General features: G+C 37.8%; 1 protein-coding gene across 1 annotated transcript in view; it reads right to left on the bottom strand.

Annotated features, from left to right (window-relative positions):
* The window catches only part of LOC125096200 (phospholipid-transporting ATPase IB-like), a 659,532-nt gene that overhangs the window by 162,502 nt on the left and 470,410 nt on the right, over window positions 1-26,620 (bottom strand). The window contains exons 28-29 of the mRNA XM_047722948.1: window positions 9,152-9,226; window positions 1,949-2,071 (exon numbers count right to left, since the gene is read on the bottom strand). Coding sequence (XP_047578904.1) covers window positions 1,949-2,071; window positions 9,152-9,226 — 198 coding nt within the window. The remainder of the gene's footprint in view (window positions 1-1,948; window positions 2,072-9,151; window positions 9,227-26,620) is intronic.

The following is a 26,620-nucleotide window of genomic DNA, read 5'->3' as shown; positions in this document are numbered from 1 at the left end:
TTTTTAAAATCCCTCCCGAGCAACTTGTTAATTTCCAGGAGTTTGGTTAATATAATGCACATTTAAAAATTCTCTTTAACACTTCAAAGGTCAAACAGAAGAACACAACGTTTAGTTTCTTCTAAATTAAGGTTTCATAAATGCACTTTAATCATCTTTTTACTCCTGAGATGACAGAACTACTATACTAAAGCCAGCTTGAATTTATTTAAAAAATCTAGATTGTTCTGGGGATTGTCGTATAGTTTGATCCTAAGTAGCGGTGGGGAAGCAGAAAAATGAAAAAAATCATAAGACAATGGGATTTTCCATTTTTAAATGTTCATTTTTTTTCCCTTCTCCCTGACCTCCTTACCCACCCCCTCAAAAAAAAAAAAAAAAAAAAAAAAAAAAGTCTCCAAGGCGTCTGCAAATAAGTCTCAGGGAATTCTCAGCTCTACTACCTTTTTTTTTTTTTTTTTAATTTTATTTTTTATAAACATATATTTTTATCCCCAGGGGTACAGGTCTGCGAATCGCCAGGTTTACACATTTCACAGCACTCACCATATCACATTCCCTCCTCAATGTCCATAACCCCACTCCCCCTCTACCAACCCTCCTCCCCCCATCAACCCTCAGTTTGTTTTGTGAGATTAAGAGTCACTTATGGTTTGTCTCCCTCCCAATCCCATCTTGTTACATTTATTCTTCTCCTACCCCCTTAACCCCCCATATTGCATCTCCTCTCCCTCATATCAGGGAGATCATATGATAGTTGTCTTTTAAGTAGGTCCATTCCCTACTTCCCATCTTACAGGGCTTTTGAATTCAAGCGCTTTAAAAAACAGAGTTACATAAAGAATGCAGAACCAACAGGCTAGGCTTCCCATTGACAAACTCATAGTAAACAGGGACTGAAAACAAATATTCATCCAAGTCTTCCCGTGTATGGAAGGCAGTAAAACCAATAGGATCCATTTTGGTTTTTTTCCAGGCTTAGAAGTGCCTATTATGCTTTCTTCAAAAGAAGACAGCTCTGAAGGGAGGCTATCAATAACACCGGCTCAAAACGAAGGCTTCAGAGGTGGTTCTCTCCTGGAGGACTCCCCTTGGCATCCTTACCAAGGCCCCGGCGGCTACCCAAGCAAATCACGCACACCACCGGTGCCCAGTAATTTCACTGACCTCTGTTAAAAGATTTCAGTGAACCTCTCGTTAAACATCCTAATCCCCGCCTGCACAAAACCTGAAGACAGAAGCATGGCAACACAGGCGTCCTGCACCAAGCCTGGCACGTGTCTTCTCTTCTGGCCGGGGCCCTCAACCTCTCTGCCACTTGGCTGTGACTGGCAGGCCCCATGAGGTCCCCTCTGCCCGTCCTGACTGTGGAATCCTGGCAACACCCAACCCAGCTTCTACTTGGCCCTTCGCAAGGTTGCTGACACCTTTTAGGTCTAGAGGCTTTCTCGTTTGATTTTCCAGTCTGATTAAAGAAAAAAAAAAAAAAGGATACCTACGACTGACTGGATTCCTGTGTTGACATCTGGCCAATTTTTCTCGCTAGCTAAAGAAACATTTTCTTTTAAAGGAAAAACCAAGCCAGGGTGGTAAGAAAGCTCTGTTAGGCAAGCTCCCAGCCTTCCTCAATGCAAGGCTTTATGAAGGGTAAGGGGAGTCTCTGACAGCTGATCCAAAAGGCCCTAGGGCCATGGGTGCTGCTGGCCACACAGGGACAAGGGGAAAGGAGTCAACAAACAGGAATTAAACATGCAACACAGAAGCTTCCTTTCCAGCTGGCATCTTGAATTTACTGGCTTGTTAGACTGGGAGAGGGCAGGCGTCTCACTTCTTCTCGAATGTTCTCTCTAATGCATTAGCTCTCTCACATGCAGATAACTAGAGCTGGAAGACATATAGCAGTGCTTATGCCCTTTTGAAGTGACAATTCTGCAATAACATTGTGTACCTTTGTGTTGAAGCCTTCTGCATTCTGGGTGATTTTGTAGAGCTGTGGGAACCTGAGCATGCTCTCCTGGGTGCAAGACCTCTCGAAGATTCCCAGTGTGAAGGGTGGTAGTGCAGTGAAAATCTGTATGGAGAACAATGAGCTGTTAAAAGAGGACGTTCTGATTCGCCTGGCTTAGGTGTTTCCGTTCTATGGAATGATGACTTAATTTTAGGTCAAGTCCGAACCTGAGCTTCAATGATTCACAACTTACCAGACACCCTCCAAACAAAGAAAGTGCATGAACGACCGTTTTTGTTACTTAATCAGCAAAAATGAATCCATTGGACATTGAAAACAACACCATAAATATATGATTAGCTAAGAAATCATGTCATATTAACAACTACCTTCCTTTGTCAAATGAGCAGTGATTTAGGTGGCTTTGTGAAGTGTCGTGCTTTTAGTGATCATCGGCTCAGGCACAATTTTACAACTTCCCATCCTGATCTTATACTCAGATTTCAGGAAGCATGATGTACTTCATCCATTTATTCATCTGACAGACATTTATTGGGAATGAATTATGGGCCAGACACTGTGATAAGCACCAGGAATAGGTACGGACGTTTAAAGACAGAAGAAGGAAAAGAAGCAGGTCCCTGACCTCCAGGAATTCCGTCTACTGCAGAGCGGGAGACAGGCAGCCGGCGGCAGGCGTATAAATAAACACATAAAACGCAGCACTCTGCAAAATTACTCATGGGGGAGAGCGCAGAGAAGGAGAAGGGAGAGTCAGGATTCTGGGACCAAAGAGTGCCTAACCTGTAAGGTATTGGACCTAGGGGATTTGGCAGGAGGAAAAGGAATGTCAGGGAGAGGGGCAAAAAGGAAGGACTCCCCTGAAACAGGAACCCCTCACAAAGCTTTGGGTCTGAACACATGTGGTATGTTTGGGGGTCGGGGTTGGACTTCTACGACATCTAGGATGGTGACTGGCTGAGGACAGGGCACAAGACAAGGCTGGGAAGGAGACAGCAAGCTCCCGTGACAATGAGTTTCTTGGGCCAATGGTGCCTTCTGAGACTTTCGCCTTTACCTGTAATTTACAGGTAGAGGAAGGCCAATAAAACTTGAAGGCTCCTCTTATACCTTGGAGCAGAAAGGTAAACAGCCCTGGGATGTCAATGTTCTCTAGGTTTCAAGGACAAAAGGATCAAGAGTGGTCGTATCCATCTCTCTCCCAGGAATACAAGTCATCTGTTTAAGGGAGATGCTCCTAACAAACATCTCAGAAGCTTTGCACACTTAGTACATCAATTCTCCCTTGTGGTTTTGTTTAAATGTGCTATCATGCACACTTGATACTGCCATCCTTGTTTTTTTTTTTTCCTTTCCTTTTTTACTTGACTTCAAATCATCCTACCCTTCACCAATGGACAACCGCCCTGTAGGACCTACCATATTTCCATATTGATGGGATGCCCTTCAAGTCCCCTCGGCCTGACACTAATGCAATTTTCTCATGCCCACATACTAATCCATGGTATGTATGCACCATATTTTTTAAGCTATTCACCTACAGATAGGCATTAATTTCTTTCCAACTCTTTGTTCTACAAACTTTGTATCAAAAAAAATCTATGCTATATTACAACATATACACTTTATCTTTTATTCCTATGGGAAGGTTTCCCAGAAACAGTGTGGGTACGATTAATATAATAGATATAATTATTTCAAATTTTACAAGATGCTGCTTGGTTGCTTTCAAAAAACGTTTACCTTTCCTTTTACAAAGGACAACAGTAATCTTGTCCCTGCTTCTCTATCAGCAATGGTGTTATATTTAATATTCTCCAGACTGAAAAATTGGAGATATTAACTCTTACTTTAAAAAATTTACATTTTGGGGGCACCTGGGTGGCATAGTTGGTGGAGAGTCCAACTCTTGGTTTCAGCTCAGGACATGATCTCAGGGTCCTGAGATGGAACCCCATGTCCAGCTCTTATGCTCACACGAAGTCTGCTTAGAATTTCTCTATTTCCGTGTGCCTCTGGCTCTCCACCCCCTGCACTTACGCATGCTCTCTCTCTCTCTCTAAAATAAATAAATAAATCTTTTTAAAAAATTCACATTTCCCTGATTACTGATGCGCTTGAGAATGTTTTTATTTATTTGTTGGACATGTGGATTTGCAGTTTTGTGAATGGTCTAGATAGGTCCTTTGTCCGTTTTCTATTTGTGGTTTATCCACTTTTCTAAGAGTTCTTGGATTATAACAGATATCCATTCTGTCTTTGTATTATAAAGTTCCATCCAAATGAATTCTGTCTCCTGGCTTTCTTGATGGTTTCTCTTGCCATATAAAAGTGCTTAATTTTTATATGGTCAAGAATAGCTTTGAGTGTCCAATTACAGTTATTAAAGTTTTAAGGAGTTTCTTGCAGGAAGCTTACAGTTTTAATTTTTCACACGTAAACCTTAACATATCTGGAATTTATTTATCAATGTGGTATAGGATAGGAGTCCAATTTTATTTTTTTCCAAATAAAGAGCCAAGTTGTTAGAACACAATTAATCCAAACATTTCCCATTTAGCTAGAATAGCACCTTTGACGTTTATTAAATTCTCACATATTACAGATCTGGAATCCAAAACTGGAATTTACTTCTGGATTCCCTAACTGCCTAGTCCAGTTTCACATCAGCATCACATTGACTTGGTTACAACAGGCTCGTACTATAGTCCGACGTTTAGTAAAGAGAAGTTGACCCTTACAATTGTTCTTTTTTGTACATCTTTATTCTCAGGTACATGTTAATTCTATTTATACTTTGATATCACTTTATGTAACTGCCCTCCCCCCCCACCAATCAATCACTGGGATTCTATTGGAATACATAAATTTATATATCAATTTAGAGGAGCTTTTTTAATGATATTACCTTCTCATATGAAAGAATAATATGCCTTCTATTTGTTCAACTCTATTTTGTATACTTCAAAAAGATTTTGGATTTTTTTCCTACTTGGTACTATAAAAATTATTCCTATGTAATGTGTATGAAAGCAATTATTATACCCATGCATTTTTTTTTAAAGATTTTATTTATTCATTTGACAGATAGAGATCACAAGTAGGCAGAGAGGCAGGCACAAAGAGAGGGGGAAGCAGGCTCCCTGCTGAGCAGAGAGCCCGATTCGGGGCTTGATCCCTGGACCCTGATCATAACCTGAGCCGAAGGCAGAGGCTTTAATCCACTGAGCCACCCAGGTGCCCCTACCCATGCATTTCTAAGTGCTCATTGCTAGAGTTTAAAAAAAGCTATTGATTGTTAGGATAGAAAATAGCTATTGGGTCTTACATGTTTATTATGGATCTAGTCACCTTTTAAATTCTCTTATAATTCTAGTATTTCTTTACTGGTATTTTCTGGGTTTTCTAGATAGACAGCCACTTACGAACACATTTAAAAGGACACTTTTTGTGTGCATATTTGTATAAGCACAGAAATAATTTTTTTCTAGTATTTGTAATAGTTATTTAATTTTCTTGGCAGTTGCTGAAAATTCCAAAAACAATGCTGAATTATACAGTGATTTCAGGTATCCCTGACTAATTTCCTATTTAAAATGAAATCATTTAAGGATTTTACCATTTATGGCAATATGCTACCGGTTTTTTTTTTTTTTTTTTATATGAATAGTCTGGATTATAGTTAAAGGTTTCTTTCTTTCCTATTTTACTTAAAGTTCTTATTTTGGGAATGGCAGCTGACTTTCCTCAAATACATTCTCAGCATCCACTGATGAGATCAGGTTTTTCTTTTTTCTTTTGTTGATATAATGATATTTAGAAATATTTTAAAAGTTTGAACCTCCTATATTTCTGAAATAAACCCTACTTGGTCAAATATTTTACTCTTTTGATACACTGTTGAACTCTATTTGCTATTTATGTAGATTTTTATAATTCTGTTTAAAAGCGAGGATGGCTCACAGTTTTTTCTTCAAATTATGCTGGCTTGATAAGATTAAATGGGATAAACTTTTGAAACAGCTTAAAACACATTGAGTTATCTCTTCATAAAATAAGAGATGAAATCTAACTGAAATCCATCTGATCATGGTGGTTCTTATAACCATAAAACAAAATGATGGAGAAATTTGATTATGGATTTAATGAGAATCCAATGGGATGGCATTCCTTCATTCATTATTCTGAGAGATTTAAGAGTTTCAAGTCACTTTTAATGCTATTTAATCTACTATGAGAAATGATGACTCGCTACTTTAGCTGACCCGGGGAATCAAACATAAACATAAAGAGTAACTACAGAAAAGAAAAAGTAAGACCAGCAAGGCAGAAATACTGTTTGGAGAAAATGGCAGGAGGAAATCCAGCCCAGAAGAGGGGTCACTAGTGAATGTCTCAGATGTCCCAAACTGCCTCTTGTACCAGACTGTACTCTGTGCAGTGAGGCTGGAGTGGGAAAAATCTACTAAACAGGCCTTGTTGGAACAAAAGTGGCAAAAACTGGAATATGGACTAATATGGATCAGATAATAGTATTGTATCCATGCTAAATTTTAGATTTCAATCATTATACTGTGGTTAGATAAGAGAATGGTCTTAGCATCTATGCACCAAAGTATTAAGCAGTAAGGGGGCCTGATGTGTTATTTTCAACTGATTCAGAAATAAGTGTGTTGGTGGGTGTGCACCATGAGCGCCCGTGGGTATGTGTGTATGCACACTCATGTCTATGGGTGTGCACATGTGTGCCCGTCAGGGCTGTGCACACACATGCACATGCGCAGAGAGATAATGCAAATGAGGACAAAATGCTAATAACTAGGAATCTAATACAGGAGTTCTTCATACTCTGTTGCATTATTTCTCTAAGTTTCAATTTCTCGAAGTTTCAGTATATTTCAAACAAAAGTTACCAAAACAATAACTTTTTTAAAGATTTTATCTATTTATTATTTGAGAGAGAGAGAGAACATGAGAAAGCACAAGCAAGGGGAGGGGTAGAGGAAAAAGCAGGCTCCTTGTTGAGCAGGAGGCTTGATCCCAGGACCCTGGGGTCATGACCTGAGCCGAAAGGAGGTACTTAATCTACTGAGCCACCTATGTGCTCCCCCCACCCCACAGAACAATTCCAATGGGGACAAACTTCCATGTTCTCAAAAGGTTTGGCCCTTTCAGCATGATTGTCTCCTGGAGGCCAACACTTTTTGACACCACTTCGTGGACCCTTGACCTTCCCAAATCTGCCACCACTGGTTGGTGGCTCACTCCAACAGCTGTTTCTGTGGACCTGTAGCGACATGACATAGGGCCATTTCACCTTGAAATTCACTTCTTTACAGCAATATTCTCTTTTCTGAGGGACACAAAGAGCATACCACACATTCCCAACTCTAGGGATCAAAAGTTCACCATGGGTCCTAAATTTTCATATGCACAACCATTACTTAAAAAAAAAAAAAAAAGTTTAAAATTTTGTTGTATTTTTCAGTAAATCTGAGAAACTCTGATGGGGCTTAGAAATCTACATCTTCAAACAAACCTTGGTTATTCTAATGTAAGTGGGATGTAGACCCTATTTTGACCAATGCTGTCTTAAAGCCTATCAGCATTTCATGCATAGCACGTCCTCAATACGAGTTTGTTGGATTAATTTCAATTGTCCAAGGCTGCCCAGAGCTAAGAAAAGAATCCAGCTCTTATGCCTGAGTATAGAAGTAGGGCTAGCCTCCATGCCTCTGACCAGGTGACTTATATTCTACTCCTTTGCTATAAAGCACCATCACACAGCTTCCTATTTATACATATATATTCCTATTTATAAATATGTATATGAGCATGGATTTGGCCCTTTCTGGCACTAAATCATTATGGAACAGTCAACATAATTTTAATCTGCTCAAAACAGTCGCATGTTCTGCAAAATTACCAATCCATCCAAGGGGAGGTCCCTGAGCCTCTCTCCATGTGGTAGGTGAATTAGAGTAGCTTTAACTTCTGGCACAGCTGATAAATGGGCATTGATTCAGCCCTGCTCTCAATACGGTCACCTTTGCCTTTTGAGACTAAGTATTAGCAACAAATGTGCTAGTGCACTTGGTCGTGGGACAGTCGGTAACTGACCGGTGCTCTTTAAACTCCAGATCTGAACTCAGGTCCCAGTGGCAGGTTATTCTATCCATTTGGCCCTCTTTACTTGTTAAGCTACACAGGGCTGGGACAACCTGTCATATGCAGCATTTAACACCCAGCAACGAGCATGGTAGCTACTAAAAAAGAAAAAAGACTGAGGAGTGGACAGATGACTTGAACATGCAGCCACAAATGTATATACAAGCTTTAAATATTTATAGCTCCACGATGTATACTGTATGTCTGGTAACTGCCATCTGAATCTACCTATGATGGCTACTTCTGACCGTAAACTCCCACCGGGCAGGCAAGGTCAGAGTTAGTGTCCAAAAGACACGGGGACGTGCAACTCGAAATGTTGCATGCTGGGGTCTCTAAAGCACCAGGCTGTGAGCCCCTGAGTTCTCGCTGCCAAACAAAAAGCTAAGTAGCTACACTTCATCATTTTTGGCTTGTAGTTCATATTTATTTTTAGCTTTTGAATCCGTGATAGCGAAGTAATGAAAAAAAGAACTCTAAAATCATGAAAAATACCGAACAGGCTGATTACCATTCACCATGGGAGCTAGAAGTCAGCATTCATTATTCTAGCACTAGCAGTAGAAGAAAACATTCTTCCGCAAGGACAGATGCTCTTTTAAGGACAAGAAGGACATTAGATTATGTACTATATATACATGTCTGTGTTGAGGAATTCAGAAATAAAATTATGAAGTGGAAGGGGTTGCGATGTAGCTCAGAAATTTTTACTCGAGCTAAAAACATGGAAATGTTGTGCAGACATTTAGTAAGGAGGTAACAAGGATCTATTATCAAGATATATGGGTTAATAATTTCATGGGGTTATTCAAGAATGATCTGCTATGATTGAAACCATGTGTGGAGGACTCGGGCCCCTGCAGGATGTGTCGCCGCAACAAAGGCTCTAAAGACGTATTTGTGCTGCCTGCTATGTGCGCAGATGATTGACTTAGATACACTTCCCAGACATAAACAATAAAGGAATGTCACTGAAGTTCTGCATGCTATCTGATAGAGATGGAGAATGCTTACCACATTGTACAAGCCGATGCACCAACGTTCAAATAAAATCTGCCCAGAAAATCCATTAACAAAGGCGAACCAAAGCTGGAAGAGAAGAAAGTTCGAGAAGTTTTATATCAATATTGACCTAAATGTTTCCATTCACTGAAGAAGTAGCGGGGGGAATGTGGACCACCAGCTGGACACAGCTGCTGAGGGATAAAGAGCCACAGGATGTGGCGGTCTGTTCTTTCATAAAATATAAAGTCCCAATATCACATGTACCAATATTTTAAGGGGATTTTGTCCTGAAGGCATACATCAATTTGGTAAGTGCACATATTTACAGAAAAGCAACTTATGTTTAATTTATATTGAATGTGTTTCATGGCAACGCTTTCTCATTGACTGGAAGAGTCTCAAATTCACGCTCTTTTCCCCTATAAAGTTGATTTGTTAAACATGATTGATCTTTGTAGGACTTTCAAACAGATAAAAACCATAAATAAAGAACAACAAAAACTCCTCTGTTGGTCATTTGTGAACTTAGCTCATAAAATACCGACCCCCCTTAATCAGATGTCCACCTCCTCAGCAAAGGTCAAAATGTGGTAGTACGGAAGGAACATGCTCAAATCATCTTCAGGAATAACATGGGATGTAGAAATAAATAGAATGTAGACAATTATTTATGTCTTCAAGTGGACTGTAATTCTAATTGATTAAGCAAGACTGACATAAAAACAACTGTGGAGCAAAATGCCAGGGAATAAAAATATTTTAGAGAAGGAGGAATCAGACAGGCATAATTAGTAGAAGATGTGGAGCAGTAAGACTGCACTAGGAGAGGGTCGAGGATCACGAGGATGGATGAAAACCTGATTTAGAAGGGAACGAATATGGAAAAATGAAATGCAAAGTGCCACTGCTTAAAGTCATCTGAATTCTGGGGATACAACAGGATTCCACTGATTTGAAGGTAGACTTTAAAGCATCCTGTGCGAATCACAGATTCCACCTAAGTGGTAAAAATCATGACAGACTGAATCTGTTACTAGAGTTGAACTACAATGGCAACACAGAACAGCCACCCCATGATAATAAGAGTTGAGATCAAGTCTACTACTGAAATTTTACTGAGTCAGATTTTTCCAAACCAGTTTCTTGAATCCAGGTTCCTTACATGCACAACTGTACTGAGTGTGATACCCAGGACAAAGGACTCACCAAGCCCCAGTGGAATCAAATGAAATACACCTCAATTCAATTGACAGATGAAATTTTCTTAAGAACAGCTCTCATTATCTCATCCTCTGGTTCAAAAAGCTACTATGAAGTCTCTTAAACCTAAGATAAGCTTGCTGACCTTGCTGATCTTCAAAAATCCTTCCACACACCAATTCACTCATAAATCCAACAGTCACCCAAGAGGTCCCCAAGAGGTGTGGCTGTTTCCAGTCAAGAAATATTGATGGGGGACTAAGAATCAGAAGTTTGTGCTGTGTTCTGCATGCCGAATATTTTTTACAACACCTGTTCAAATATTAGCTGTCCCTAAAACAACATTTCCAATCGCACTGCTTTCTAACCACTGGTGGCCTTGACAATCAATACTTCAGCCAAAATTTTAGTGCAATGAGAGCCTGGATCCACATCTGACTCAAGCATATTTGTCAATTGTTTTAAGAGTTATAACCTTATTTCCCCAAGATTGTGTTATACTTTCATATTCTCCCATTCAAACAAATGAGCAAACCCTGATAAATATCTAGTGAACACTTAACTTTTATTGTTTAATTCAGTTAATTTGTCATCTTTTGTTGAAGGTAGTGATATTTCTACACCTCTCCCCCCTTCCCTACATCAACTGAAAACAGCAAAAATAATTGAAAACAGCAAAAATAATTGAAAATAGAAAATAGCTATTTTCAATGAAACTATGGAATAGCCTTTATTAAAATACAGATGACACAGAATGAAAGTAATAAAAGCAACAAGACTAGTTCAAACAAGGGGGACTGCCAATAGCAGACAAAACCTACAGAGTAAAAAGTTTTGCAGGAAATAAGGGAAACTATCCAAGAAACAGCTGAATCAACTCTTATATTTAAAGGGTGAAATCTAGAAGCAGAGAAAAGTCATGGCTGAAGCCCCTTGCCCCATTCAGCACGGCAAGCAAACTGAGGTTCTAGGGGCAATGTATACACAAATGCGGTTTCTCCCCGCAATGAGGGGAGCAATGAGGAGGATGGCAGGATAAAATAGGGAGGATAAATGGCCATTAACTGGGCAGACTCTGATCAAGGGAACCTGAAAAGAAAGAAATGCAAACTCCTCTGGCAGAAAACCCGTAACATACAGACATTCAGTGTGAGATACATGGAACTTCAACTCACCGAAGGAGAAGAAATGGCAGTGAGGGAGGTGCTTACTGCTGTCAAGTTACAGGTGACTAGTGTGGAAGAGGCAGAACATTTGATGACAAAATTGTTCTGAGACAACTTTGCAGCCCCTCTTCCTTACACATCATCAGAAAATAATAAGGAAAACACTATATATATATGTATATATATATATGTATACACACACACACACATATACACACACACCCACATATATGTATATGAAATAATATAATAGTTAAATAAATGAAAATAATATGAACTAATCTTTACAGAAAGAACCAGGTCACAAGGTAGGAGAATATCTTGAATGCTCTTGACAAGCACAAGAAGAGCTCAAGAAAGTGTGGCTTTTCATTGAAATAAGAGCTAGAATAAGATGCCCAGATATCAAAGAAGGAAACAAACAGGAAAAAGTCAGTGTTGCAGATGAAAGGCACATAAAGGGGGATAGTTCCCAGAACTGATAATGCCGACACAGCACTTAGGGATAGGAAGGGAAGGCTGGGGAAAAAATATGTCAAACAAAGTACAAAAGGTTAACATTCATTTTAAGAGAAACTGATAGCCTCTCAAAGATAACCAAAATATTCCCCAAAAAAGGTGTACATTAAAAAAAAAGAAGAACAAGTAGAATAGAAAAAAAAAATGTTCAAAGATATAATAAAAGAAAAATTCTGAAATATTCTAATACCTTTCTCAGCCAATAGGGAGAGAACCATTTGTCCCCAGAAAACAAAACCACAGATAAAGATTAATACCTTCCAGTATCCTGATATGTGAATTAATGAGTTAAAATTTTATAAGACTGCTACTTTAATACATTATGGCAGAAAAAGCAGCTAACCTACAAGGGGAAAGATCAACTGGCTTCACATTTCTCCCCAGCAGTATACAATACCAGAGGCCAGAGAGAATATTACAAGGCCTTAGGGAAGTAACACAGGACAAGAATTTCAACAAAAGACAGAAACCAAGGAAACATTAAGAGCTAAAAACATGACAGAAAATGTGATGACGGAAGTAATAGTGTGTCTGTTATATAATACAGAAAATTTTAAATGTTCAGTGGATTAAAAAAAGCAAAATATATGTTATATATAGAGAAACATGTGAAGCCACCATGAAAAAGAAACACTATTTGAATAAAATCAAATTCACAATCCTGACTTACCAAGGCCTACAGAACAGGTCCTTGCCTGTTGTCCAGACAGCACCACTTCTCCTTCACTGTGTTACAACAGCCCTCTCTTGGTTCTTTGCAAGCACCAAGTATGGATATTGCTTTATTATTTTGCACCCAAATATGAGGCAACTTTGTCAACAGCATGATATTTAGAAAAAATTGTGTGGTATTTTGGTCTCACTCCATATACTCAAATGAATTATAGATGGCTTGAATAGTTAAACATAAAAAACCAAGCTCATAGTAATAGAAGAAAATGGGGGGGGGGGAAGCACTTTTATATGTAAAACTCTGTAGACTTTAAAAACAGAAATTGTACCAAAAGAGGGCTAAATTTGAAACAACTCGTTTCTATAGAGAAAAACATTAATAATGTTGAAAGAAAATAAATAGTACACACATACTTGTGACAACTAAGATGACAAGGACTAATTTCCTTAATATATAAAGAGTTCCTACAAATGAGAAAGAAAATGTCTAATAAGCTATTAGGGAAATAGGCAAAGAATATATGCAGTGTAATCACAGGGGTTAAAAAAACAACTTATAAATATAGGAAATCTCACTTTTTATGAAATACACGCACAGAGGGGTATCATGAGCAAAGACTTAAAGTTTCATAACCTGAGGAAATGGCTACCTCCTACCCAGATACTAGTGTAGCACTGTCCACAAATACATTTAATGTACTTTTCCTTTGGCCTAGTGATTCCATTTTTAGGGAATACTCTAAATGATATAGTTATAATCACACAGTATTCAACATGAAAACACAAGGATGTTTAACATGGTGTTCAAAAGGATAAAAAAAATTAGAACCCATATGTACACTGATAGCTAGTTAAATGAATTATGGTTCATCTGTAACAGAGCAATACTGTGCAGACATTAAAAAGAATAATACAAACTGTGTTGTAATACAACGTCTCACAGATATATTAAAATGAAAAATATCAAGGTATATTCTTGAATGGTCATGACTGTTTAGAATAGATCCATATACTTTTGCATGGTAACTTTCTGGAAAACATGTAAGAAACTTAACATTCATTATCTTTACACAGAAGTGTTAAGAGGTGGTATGGAGTGTCATACCTCTTGCACCATTTTGAAATTTTCAAAACGTGTTCATGTTTTATTTACATAAGTATTTCAAGCAGTATGTCTCCACTAGAGTTGATTTTTCCTCTGAGGACACTGACAACGTCTGGAGACCTTTGTGAGGGCACTACTGGCATCTTGTTCATAGAGGCCAAAGATTTGGCTACATGTAATCCTACAATGCCCAGGGCAGCTTCCTACAACAGAGAATTACCTGGTCCAAAATGTCAATCAATATGGCCACTACTGGGTGAAAAATAAATTTATTAGGTCAACCTGATAAAACTTAGAAATCTCGGCGTAACAGAAGCTTATTTTAAGTGAAAGAATGGTATGTGACAGATTGCACAAAGGCAGGCTCCCATTTGTGTGGGGATTAGGGGTTGGCTGGGGGTTAGGAAAGCCTCACTTCTTTTTGAGTAACTCTTCCTTGGCCTGACCTCATACACAGAACCACAGGCTCTAGTCTTTAGAGGTCATGGTAGCATTGGATGTAAACCCAGAATTTCAGAAACTTAGATCCTTCTACCAGAAACATAGCCTTATAAATTGTTAATGAGAAATTATTCTAAAGACTAAGTGAATTTCACATAACTAAGACACTCCCACTGCGGAAAATATATAATAGGGGGAAAAAATCCCAAGAAATCAACCATTTCTTTCCCAGCATTAACCTTTGCTCCAAGCAATCCTGAACCATGTAAAATATTTTAATCTTTACTTCAGATTAACATCCTTGATTAGCTGCATGTTGGGATACTTCCTCTCAGCAGCCAGTGCTCTGATCCTGTCCAAGTTGGCGCTGGCTTGGCCACATGTCTCTTTAAAGATTTTTGATATGTTTGTACTAAATTTTTATCAGTTGCAGGTGGTGCTGTGGCATTTTGAAAAGTATAAACAAGCTCGTTCTCAACATTTTCCAGTTCAATTTCAATCTTCATTCATGTGATCCATCATTAGACGATGAGACCTGTTTATTTCATTGGAAATATTTGTGGAGAAAAACAAAATTCAAACCCAAATAAATGAAACAAACAAACGAAAAAATCCACCTCCTAATTTCAAAATCCACAAGCTGGTTTTCTCTTACATTGTAAACACTCACACTTGATTTCATCTTGGCAAGAGTTCCATAGGTGAAATGGAAAATGTATGAGGACACACTGTATTTTTAAATAATTTATACAAACGTACTTAGTTGCTGCTTCATTTATTCATGAGACAAATACACAATGGTTCCCTGACACACTACAAAATCAGACCTTCGCACTGGGTAGTCATATACAAATGTTAATTCGTATACGTAAGAGAAAGCACTGCCCAATTCCTAAACACAAACGTCCTTTTTGGTGGCCCACATGCCCCAAGCATTACACCCACCACACAGCCCTCAACACAGACAGACGCCCTGTTCCTCCACTGATGGGAGTTACTTGGACCATCGCTTGCTTAGCCACTGCACTTTACTCTTCTGTATTAATAGGGAGAAAGACTCCTCTGCCTTCACTTTCTTGTTAACTAGGAATGCTATTAAATGAATACAGTCAAAGCGGAGGGAGCCAAGTTCTGCCTGGCCGGCCTCAGACTTGGTGAGTTGGTGGGAAGACCTGCCAAGCACTGATGGCTTGCCAAGCTCCTGGGGTTTTTGGTCCTCAAATGCAGTCCTGTTATGAGCAAACTGACTCAAACTTATTAAATGGCTTTTCCTTCTTGGAAAAAGATCCTTCTTTGCTTTAACTGCTGCCTCACTGCCAAAAATGCAGTAACCGTCTTGGCTAATTGCACAAACCCCTGTCTAGAGGTCCTGGCCACATTGCACGATCTCAGCGGGCTGTACCTGCTGCACTCCGCTTCTCAACTAACAGTCGGCATACTTAGATGACTGCCTCATTTGGGAGAGGGAGGACCTGTTCCTTGATTGACTCTGTTCTTCCAAGACCCAGGCTAGAGGACTGAGGTGGGAAAGTACCCTACGGGGAATAATTAAATAAATTAGCCATATGGTTTCTTGCTAAAGTGGCAATAACATCATGATCTGATTTGCACGTCAGGGCTGAGCTGATTAACTGGCATTACAGATACCTGTTTAAAAGTCAAAGTGCTACAGTCTTTCTGGAATTTGATCTGGCCATGTGTATTAGGAAAAAATAAGCACATACTTCATCTAAAAGGCCTATTTTTAGAAATCCATTCTCATAAATAAAAGCACCTGTATGTAAAAATCTACCTTGTTTTTCAGTATGGGTAATTGTGGAAAACAAAAATAAAGGCAAGCAGAAAGCACAGGGGGGGAAAAACCCCTAAAGTTCTTTATTGGTCGGGGGTCAACGTAGCAAGTCTGTAAAAGTGTAAGCACTTATCTTTTGAAACTTTAAGTCTACAGGAATGTAAAGAAAGGAATGGATGATAAAAAAAATAGTACTAGATTGACAAAAGAAAAGACAAAATAAATAGGTAAGTTGGTAGACAGGTAGGCGGGTAGACAGGAAATCAAGGGGAAAAAAATCAGGGATGCTATTCTAGAGCAAAGGGTTGTCAGAATAATAATGGTAGTAATAATAATAGTAGTAGTAGTAACAGCAAGATACTCTAAAAAGTCAAGTGTCTTCAGTCCAATAATTATGGGATCCTGTGGTCAGCATTAAATAGAGACTACTGTAATAATGGGCAGGGCTTCCGTTCTAAAATCTCTGGAGAGTTTTCTCTTGAGTTGGTCCCTGACAGGTCTGATGTTGGCAGCAAACACCACATACTTATAAAACCTGTAAGGACTTCTTAAGGCAAGCAAACAAAAAGTTATGGAGCAATGTGTAAAGGAACCACTTTTAAAAATTAATATTTTAAAAAGTAAATTCCATACCCAGAGTGGGGCTTGAACTCACAACCATGAGATCAAGAGTCGCAGGCTCTACTGACTGAGCCGATGTATAAAACCCATTTTTTTTCCTGTAAAACCACAAGAAAAACATCATAATTTACATGTATTTGTATGAGTGCACAGAAAAGTAGCATAGCTAACCTGTTCCTATGATTACCTGGAAAGGAATGGAGGCAGATAAGGAGAAATTATTTTTCTTTATACATCTCTATCATTATTATAACACATCAGCATTACGTTAAAGAATCAATAGAAGAAAAGGCCTTGTTATTCTCTATCACTGCACCAGGCTCATTGCTAAGTTAGCTCGTCACATTGATAATTTTTCTTGCACTGCTTGCTGCCTGTCTACCCCACCGTGTGTAAGATCAACACGGCTGGGGATGATAAAGATTCTGCTCACTCTTACACACTCAGAATCTAGTGCAGTCCAGGGGCTCGATAAATGAATACATGCAGAATATTAGCATTTAACATTAAAGAGGGAAGGTCACTCAAATGGAGCACAAGACAGATGATGGATTTGGCCAAACACATTTCATCCTAGTTTGAGCACTTAATTGCTACATGAGTACAGGCAACTTCCTTAATCTCCTAGCTTCATTTTTTTTTTTTAAATGAACAAATGGAAAGAAAGCCACACACTACAGAATGGTCATCTTGGTATTTCTGATGCTGATAAAAGCTAACTTATGTCCCGTGCCAAGAATCTTGGCAACATTCCAAATGAATATCTCATTTAAATCTCATAGGAATTTAATAAGTAGGCATTGTCCCCATTTCACAAAATGAGGAAATCGGGGCACAGAGAAGATCAAAGACATTGTGGCTGGTGCCAAATAGGTCGCTGTTAACATCAGACCCTATATAACAAGTGATTTTTTTTTTTTTAAAGATTTTATTTATTTATTTGACAGAGAGAGATCACAAGTAGACGGAGAGGAAGGCAGAGAGAGAGAGAGAGGGAAGCAGGCTTCCTGCTGAGCAGAGAGCCCGATGTGGGACTCGATCCCAGGACCCTGAGATCATGACCTGAGCCGAAGGCAGCGGCTTAACCCACTGAGCCACCCAGGCGCCCTATAACAAGTGATTTTTTAAAACAACATTGAAGTTAAGGTGATTCAGAATTGAATCATTTATGGCTATTAATTTACAACACTGATGTTTTAAGATTGTAATGTGAACTAAATACGTCACAACCATAAGCACATAAGCAGATCAAAAAATTAAAGAAAATGACCCAAACCTTAAGCCTCTAATGCCATGTAAGAAAACTAAAGGATCCTTTTACCTTAGAGTATACAGTGTTTTTGAAAAACAGGCTGCCCAAATGTCCCCCATTTTGCATAATAAAATGCAGTCACTCTGGTTTGACATATTTTCCTGCAATACTGTGAGCTAAAATATTACGATCTTTTGCTAGTATAATAGAAACCAAGCTAGCAGACAATCAAAAGCAAACCTCTAGCGTTTCCTTATCTAAATTCTTTGAATAAAAAGACAACACAAATACTAATGTGACAATTAAGTCTTATTAATGGGAACTAGAGTTTCAAAAATATAAGAAATTTTTCATAAAAATAAATGTAGCATATGATATGCACCTACACATTTCTTACTTTCTTTTCCACTAAAATCCTGAATGATATAAAGTATTAAATCTTACAGCTCAAAAGCCACAAGAGTTTAAATACAGGAAAGTCTAGTAAGCACTTTTAAATTTCTTTAATTACTAATTTTTCAGTGCTACAAAATTCCCCCCTTTCTATGAAATGACATGCTTATCTAGTAGAACATCAGGCAAATACAAAATCACGGTTCCTTCCCATAAAAGACCATAATACCGACCAGATGGTATATGCACAATTAAATTGATTTTTAATAAGGAATTCTTGGCACAATAGAATGTAATCGCTCCAATTATGTCAAGGACTACTTACATTTTTTATAGTTCAAGGCTTAAACTCTTCAGTCTAAATTCGGTGCTACAGTGCTAGGGAACAAAACAGCTCTGGAGACCAGTAATGGAATAATGAGCCTTTCATCTGGAGGTCATTGGTTAGGATCTGGGATCGTTCATTAATGACACAGTTGTTTCCAAACTGTGGTGTTAGAACAACGGTGGGGGGTTTATTATGGAAGGAGTAGCAGAAATATATATAAGAGCATTTCATTTCTGGACAAAACCTATGGCAAGTGTTCAAAAACATGTGTTTTATAAGCAACAGAGTAATGGACCTAACATACTGACGATAAGGCTTAGTGCCTGCCTCCACAGACATGGGTCGTAAGAAGGCAGATTTTTTATGCTCTTTCTCCATCCCCATCAGCCACCTGATGCCTGTTGACTAAGCAACGTGTGACATTTTCTTATTTTCTTGTTCTGGAAAGTGGGGAAAAGGTCTGCCTTCTGTCTCAAAGGAGAATTAGGAGGAAATAATCATATGTATTTTTAAAAATTCAGTTACTGAACTATTAGATCCTGCTTCAAATTATGCTCTGTGGTATGCATCTGAGTTACAAAGATGAAGCAAATACCATCCTTGTCCTTAAAGAAGTCAGTCTGGTTGAAGACAGGTTTGAAATGAATCAGAGGTATGAAAAAGTTCTTTAGGAACACAGTAGAGGGAGAAATGGATTCTCTCTATAGGATTCACCACAGCTTTTTCAAAGGTGGTGGGTCCTTGCAATAGCAGATTCCACTAATCAATTTGGTGGTGGTGTGTGGGGTGGGGGAGAATGGGCATTACAGGTAGGGGGAAGAACTTGTACATAATTATAGCAGATGTGGATTTCCAGGTGGCTAGAACAAAGAAAATGAAGTGAGAGGAGAGGGCTGGGTCCAGACTGTGAAGGACACTGGACAGGTGTTCTTCAAACATGTGAACACCTATGCGTGTATTGCCTAAATGTAGCTCCACATCTGAACAACTCTCTCAATAGATTTTTATTTATTTATCTTATTGTGGCAAAATATACATAACTTAAAATCTACCATTTTAATCATTTTTAAGTATAAACTTCAGTGGTATTAAGCATATTCACACTCTTGTAAAACCATCACCACTATCTCTAGAATTTTTTCATCATCCCAAACTAAAACTGTTCCTATAAGGAGCTCCCCATTTTCCTTCCCTCTTGCCTCTGGTAACCACTCTTCTACTTTCCGGTTTCTATGAACGTAACTATTCTAGTCATTTTGTGTAAGTGAAATTTTGCAGTATTTGTCCTTTTGTGTCTGCTTTATATCTCTCAACATGATGTTTTCAAGACTCATTCACATTGTAGCAATCATTAGAATTTCATTCCTTTTTAAGGTCACATAATATTCATTGCACATGTAGACACATTTGTTTAGCTATTCATCCCATTGATAGCTACTTGGATTGCTTCCCTCTTCTGGCTACTGTAAATAATGCACTTATGAACCCTGGTGTTCAAGTATTTGTTTGAGTCCTTGTTTTCAATTTTTGGGGGTACATATCCAGAGGTAGAATTGCTGGACTATAAGGCAGTTCTATGCTTAAGTTTTTGAGGACCTCCATACTGTCTTCCACTGTGGCTGTACCCTTTTAGTTTCCCACCTGCAAGGCACAAATACTCAATTTCTGTACATCCTCACCAACATTTGCTATTATTTTTTCTTTCTTTTCTTTCTATCTTTCTTTCTTTCTTTTCTTTTCTTTTATCTCTCTCTCTCTCTCTCTCTTTCTTTCTTCCAAATAGTAGACATTCTATCCTAGTGGGTACGGATTGGCATGTCATTGTGGTTCTGATTTGCATTTCCTTAATAGATAGGAGTGTTGAGCATCTTTTCATTTGCTTCTTGGCCATTTGTATACTTTCTTTAGAAAAATGTCTATTCAAGTCCTTTACTGATTTTTGAACTGGGAATTCTTGTTGTTGAGTTGGAGTTCTTTATATATACTGGATATTAATTCCTTATCAGATACATGATTCACAAATATTTTCTCCGATGCTGTGAGCTGTCTTTTCACTCTATTGGTAGTATTTTTGATGCACAAAAATTTTAATTTTGAAGAAGTCTAATTCATCGGTATATTCTTTTGTTCCTGTGCTTTTGGTGCTGCATTCAAGAAATCATTGCCAAATCCAATGTCATGCTTCCCCTCTATGTTTTCTTCTAAGAGTTTTACAGTTTTAACTCTCATATTTAAGTCTTTGATCCACTTTGAGTTAATGTTCCTATATGGTATAAGGTAAGGGTCTGATTTTCTTTTGCATGTGGAATAGCCAGTTTTCGCAGAACCATTTGTTGAACAGATAATCCTTTCCTCATTAAAAGGTTTTGGCATCCCAATCAAATATCAATAATCAAATATGTGTAAAGGTTTATTTCTGGGCTCTTTATCCCATTGCTCTATGTGTCTATCTTTATGCCATTACCACACTATTCTGATTACTGTAGCTTTGTAGCAAGGTATGAAATCAGGAAGTGTGATTCCTCCAACTTTGTCCTTCCTTTTCAAGATTGTTTTGGCTATTTGAAGTCCTTTAGTTTCTATAAGAATTTTAGGATAGTTTTTTTACTTCTTCAAAAACTGTCATTAGGATTTTGAAGAGATTGCACTGACTCTGCACAGTGCTTTGGTCTCAATACATTTTTAAGGTAATGTAATTTTAAAAATTATGATAAAGGCTAGTAGCTGCAAAGGATATAATTTCTGGCATAATGTTCTGGCATAATGTAAATATTGACATTTTAAAATAAGTTTCAAGATTCTTTTAATGTATCCAATGGATTCTAAGTACAAATGGATGCCCATTATTACCCATTGAAGAAAGCTACGAACAAATACCTAACAGAAAGTTTACATCACTCTTTTTGTTTTGAACTTGTTTTCCATTACACTTGACTCAGATACGATTTAACTTTAACTTAATGTACTTCTGTTGGAAAGTCTTTTTTTTTTTTTAAAGATTTTATTTATTTATTTATTTGACAGAGAGAAATCACAAGTAAGCAGAGAGGCAGGCAGAGAGAGAGGAGGAAGCAGGCTCCCTGCTGAGCAGAAAGCCCGATGTGGGGCTCGAACCCAGGATCTGGGATCATGACCTGAGCCGAAGGCAGCGGCTTAACCCACTGAGCCACCCAGGCGCCCCAACTGTTGGAAAGTCTTATACTGATTACCCTATCATATTGTACAAGAATAGATTAAAATTAATTTTCTTTTAATTTCTTCTGGTTGTATAACTCTAGGTGCTTAGAAGTTCTTTTGGATTCGTTCTCATTACAATTACTTGTAATACACAATTGATAAAAAATATACATTTTAATAATCACTAATATATAAAATTTGTCAGAAATATAGATTTTAATGAGACAGATGGAGCCAAGTACTCTCTCTGCCTAAGAGTTCATGTAACTGTGGAAGAATATCACCTATTGCTGGACCGAGAAAGGGTTCAGCATCATTTCTATTCTATAGATTTAAGTCTTGAGAAGTCTAATTCACATAATAAATGAGAGTATAAGTTTTATTAGAGCAATATCTATCAATACTTTGGATCTCTGAGCCATTTGCAAAAAAAAAAAAAAAAACCAAAAAAACCACAATACAGTGTTCTAATACACTGAAGTCATTGGAAATAATCCACCTGCTGACATTTTGATTAGGTCCTTTTTAAAGTTTTCTGAGGGCAGAGAAACAAAACACATTGACTTGCAAAAGATTTGTTAACTACTCACCAGAATAATTTACTTTCTTAACTTCTAGGACGTATACCTAAAGGCTACGTCAAGAATTTTGAAGTAACATTAATATTCTGCTGTGTTTTCTTTAGATATACATTTTTTCACCTAATACAAACAAAAAATTGTGGGGGAAAATAAACACAGTTTTTCATTTTTAATACACTATTGCTATTGCATTATTGTTTGATAACAGTTTCCTCTTATCACACAGGGCTACCTTACATAGCATTCTCTTTGATGAGGTCCTCTGAGTGTATGACACGGTCACCCTTTATACATGCTTGAAGTAGTCTTCCAAACCTTAGTGCTGGAGATTTAGCTGATTCAAGCTTTGGAAGATTCCTGCCAAAGGAATCCCAACTGGCAATCCTAACCTAACTGGCAATGCCTGACTTTATTCTTTTAACTGATAGGTGAAATCAGAAAAAAAATTCTGGCTTTAATTTTCAATTAAAATATACATGTTAATATTCATATCTCCACGATGACTGTGTCACTCCTGAGCTTCCATGCACACATACAGATCAATGGATGACCAGAGCCTTGCCATGAATATGGTATCTACATGAAATATGGAACAGTTGCCTTCTATGTTTCTTACTGAGAGTCTCTCTGGACAGTTCCTCAGGAGCCATGTGTCACTGACCACTATGTGGGATAGACGAGGTAGGGTTTTATTTTTTTCAATAAATGCTGTCTCCTTGGTTTGTATCTGACATCTTTTTTGTACCATGGAGCCTCGCCCCATAGTGAGATTCAGAAGAGGTGAAATGTATGCTTTTCTTCCATAAGGTAGGAAATGTTGACTTATGGAGAAGGAGGTGGGGAAGGAGAGTGCCCTGGAAGTTGATCTCTGAGAACGGACTCCCATGGAAGTCTTCATATGCTCTCAGGAGTACCTTCTGCTCTAGGACATGCTTTCTCAGGGAAACTAGGAGGCTGGGCAATTGCATTAGGCAGGAATGTGGCACAAGCCATTCACCTTTCTGGAAATTTACCCAGTAGAAAAGTATAGAAGGCAGACTGGAAAGTCATGAAGGGAAGTAATCACCATTGGGAAACAGTCTTAGAGAGAGATCCTGAGATGTCCTGTTTGATGGAATTGTAATGGAATGGCAGCTACAGAGGATTCTGAAGGACCCTGATGGGAGACTGGAGTCACAATTGTGATCATGAGTAGAGGTGAAGCTTGGTGATGGGAGGGCAGTAGATGAACCCACTTTTGGGGGCACATGAAATGTGCAGTACCTGTGGGCTCTCCAGGAAGAAATTCAAGTACAAGGCTGATGCCCAGGGGCAAGTTTTAGATAAGACAAATGTATACAACATTAGTAAAACAGACAATAATCATACCAACAGGAACAGAAGTCATCCAGTGTAGGAACCCGTGCCAAGAATGACAGAAGAAAGCAACATTTTTAGGTCAGGGGCAAAGAAAAGGGACTTTGCATTAAATTTTATAAATGGTACTTAAAGATTATCGGTCATTTACTTTAACCCTAAGTAAATATTTATTCATGGGCCAGGCATGTCAGGAAGTCCTACCCAGAGACTTCCACTTACACATGATGACCAGAACAAGGTCACACAGCCACCTCTGGAACAATCACTGAGAGAGGCTACAGGAAGGAGGTTATAGACAAGGTCAGGCTAGTCTGACAACCCTGTCTGTCCCATAGAGCAAAACTATATGACACAATAAAAGCTAAAAACCATGCCATACTTTGTAAAAGCACTCACTCACTTGGTCCTTTTTCCTAGATGTTACACGGAATGTTTCTGGCCATGAACTCTAGCTCTTAGAAATGGCAGCATTGCCAAAGGCCCCAGATTGAGAGCTGCTTCAGTAAATTTTAGCTGTATAATCCCTGAATGAATTAAAATGGGAGACAATGCCAGGAGCAACACTCCTCTCCATTAGCACTACCATTCTGTCCCAGGCCTTACAAGTTGCCAATATAAGGCAAGAATGATGTTGGTCAATTAAACTTAGAGGTTCATGTGGAAAACCATCCTTGAACACTTTTTCCTTTTCTCCCCACTTTTCTGTGCTCTCAGCTTTTATTTTCAGAATGAACAAGTAATATTTCCTTAATAAATCATAGCAAGTAAGCTACTACAGTGGCTATTTTCCTGCCTTATGCCCAATTATGGGCATTATTAATATTTAGAACAGAACATTATTTATTTAATATAATTTAAGGTATTAATATAGCTAACTTGTCCATTTTAAGGACTGTATATTTATGATTTCAGAATAAAGTTTACAACTAGCAGACATATATTTTCTATCTTGCCAACAGGCCTAGAACCACTAATAGAGACAGAGCACCAGTAGTGTGCTGAAGGCACTAATTACTTCATGGTACATATTTTACGAGGAGTTAAATTCTCAAATATCGTTTCCTGCTGCAGATACTTGTCAATCTTAGACTTCCACTAAATAAGCTAATACATAATTTAACCTGAATGTTCATACAACAGAATTACTTATTAATCTGGGGAAAATTCCGGAATTCATTCCAGAGAAGGTCCTCTTAGTTATCCTAGTCTCTATGAACATATATAGTATAATGATGTGTTCTTTATACTGGATGGTATTAAACTATTTCTCACAACAGAATCTGAAGAAGCAGGCACAGTGCCTGCCATTGTCTAGGTGTGCTAAAAAGTTTGCTATTATTTTCATGAACTTTTTTGAAAATTCTTCCACGAGAAGAAAAGTAAATTTGATAAACAATGGGAAAGTTGTCACTGGCCAAATTACTCTAAGTACACATCAATTTTATTAAAACTGAAGAGTATTAACTATTCAGTATTTCAATGCTTGCATTATTAGTTGAATGTTAAAAACATGTAAATAAGAAAAGAGCTAATTATAGAAAGACTAAAAGCATTTGTTGGAGTATCTAAGAAGAACTTTCAAAAATGAAACCCAGATAAAATGAAGATAAATATGGGGGAAAAAGAGAACTTCAAATCAATTTTTTTAATATCCTCAGGGAGCTCTAAGAAGATATTACACCCACAGACTAAGATTAGAATCCATAAAAGTAGGGAGAAAAAAAAAAAATAAAGGACTTGCAAATTAGAAAGAAAAAAAATTTTTAAAACCCCCAAAGCCTCAATAATGAGTGGCTAGAGGTAAGTCAAGGAATCTCCAAGAGGGCAAAAGAGTTAAATCACAGAAAATATAAGGAGACTGGGAGATAAATCCAGAAGGTTCAATACATGACTTAGCTGTAGAAAGACAAAATGCAGAAAATAAAAAAGGAGGATATTACAAAACTATATAGTTTTTTGTGTGTATATATATATATACATATATATACGTGCAAACACACACACACACACACACACACACACACACACACACACACACACAAATATATATATAAGAAAATTTCCCAGTGTCTGGGTTAAAAAGGCACATAAAAGAAAGGACACACACACACACACACACACACAGTTTTGTAAATTTTGGAAGACTAAACAAGGACAAAAATATTCTGGAGTATAAATACAAAGGATTAAGAATCAGAATTGCATTGAGCTTCTCTTCAGCTAGCCAGAGGAGGCTAAAGGATAGAGAGCATTCAGAGAGAAAAAAAAGAATTTCAGCCTAGAATTTTATACCCAGCCAATCTACCAATCATATATAATCATAGAATAAAGTATATAATATATAAATATATATTATATATAAAAATATATAAATATATAATAAATATATAATCATAGAATAAAGATATCCAATGTCTCAAATATACTGCAAGGACTCACTGTAACACTTCAAGGACCCACTGATGTAAGAGTGAAGAAGTCAAGAATAATGACAACAAGGAATCCAGAAGGCAAATTTCAGCAGCAGGAAGAAAACTGGAGAATAAGCAGTCCAGGGACAGGGGTTTAATAGGAGAAGGGGAGGTAGACAGGAAGTTTAAGAAATATGTAACATAATGGAACTTCTGAAGAGTATAAAAGTATGTGAAATTCAGTTAGGGCAAGAGACAAAAAGAAAGGCTTTTGAAACTACAGGAAAAATGGAAACCTGAGTAAAAAAGGAAAAATAATCATAGCATACTTTGGCCTCTTCAGTGAACATTATTTGCATATTGTTAAAAAGGTTAACATAGATGCTTGAATTAAAATAATAGCTGTAACTATGTTGAGAGGAAGTAGGAATGAGGCCAGACATAGTAATGTTGGGAGAGAA

The sequence above is a fragment of the Lutra lutra genome, chromosome 3, assembly GCF_902655055.1.
Source record: "Lutra lutra chromosome 3, mLutLut1.2, whole genome shotgun sequence".
Lineage (NCBI taxonomy): Eukaryota > Metazoa > Chordata > Mammalia > Carnivora > Mustelidae > Lutra > Lutra lutra.
Note: the sequence above shows the minus strand (reverse complement) of the source record. Positions and strands in the feature narration are given on the sequence as shown.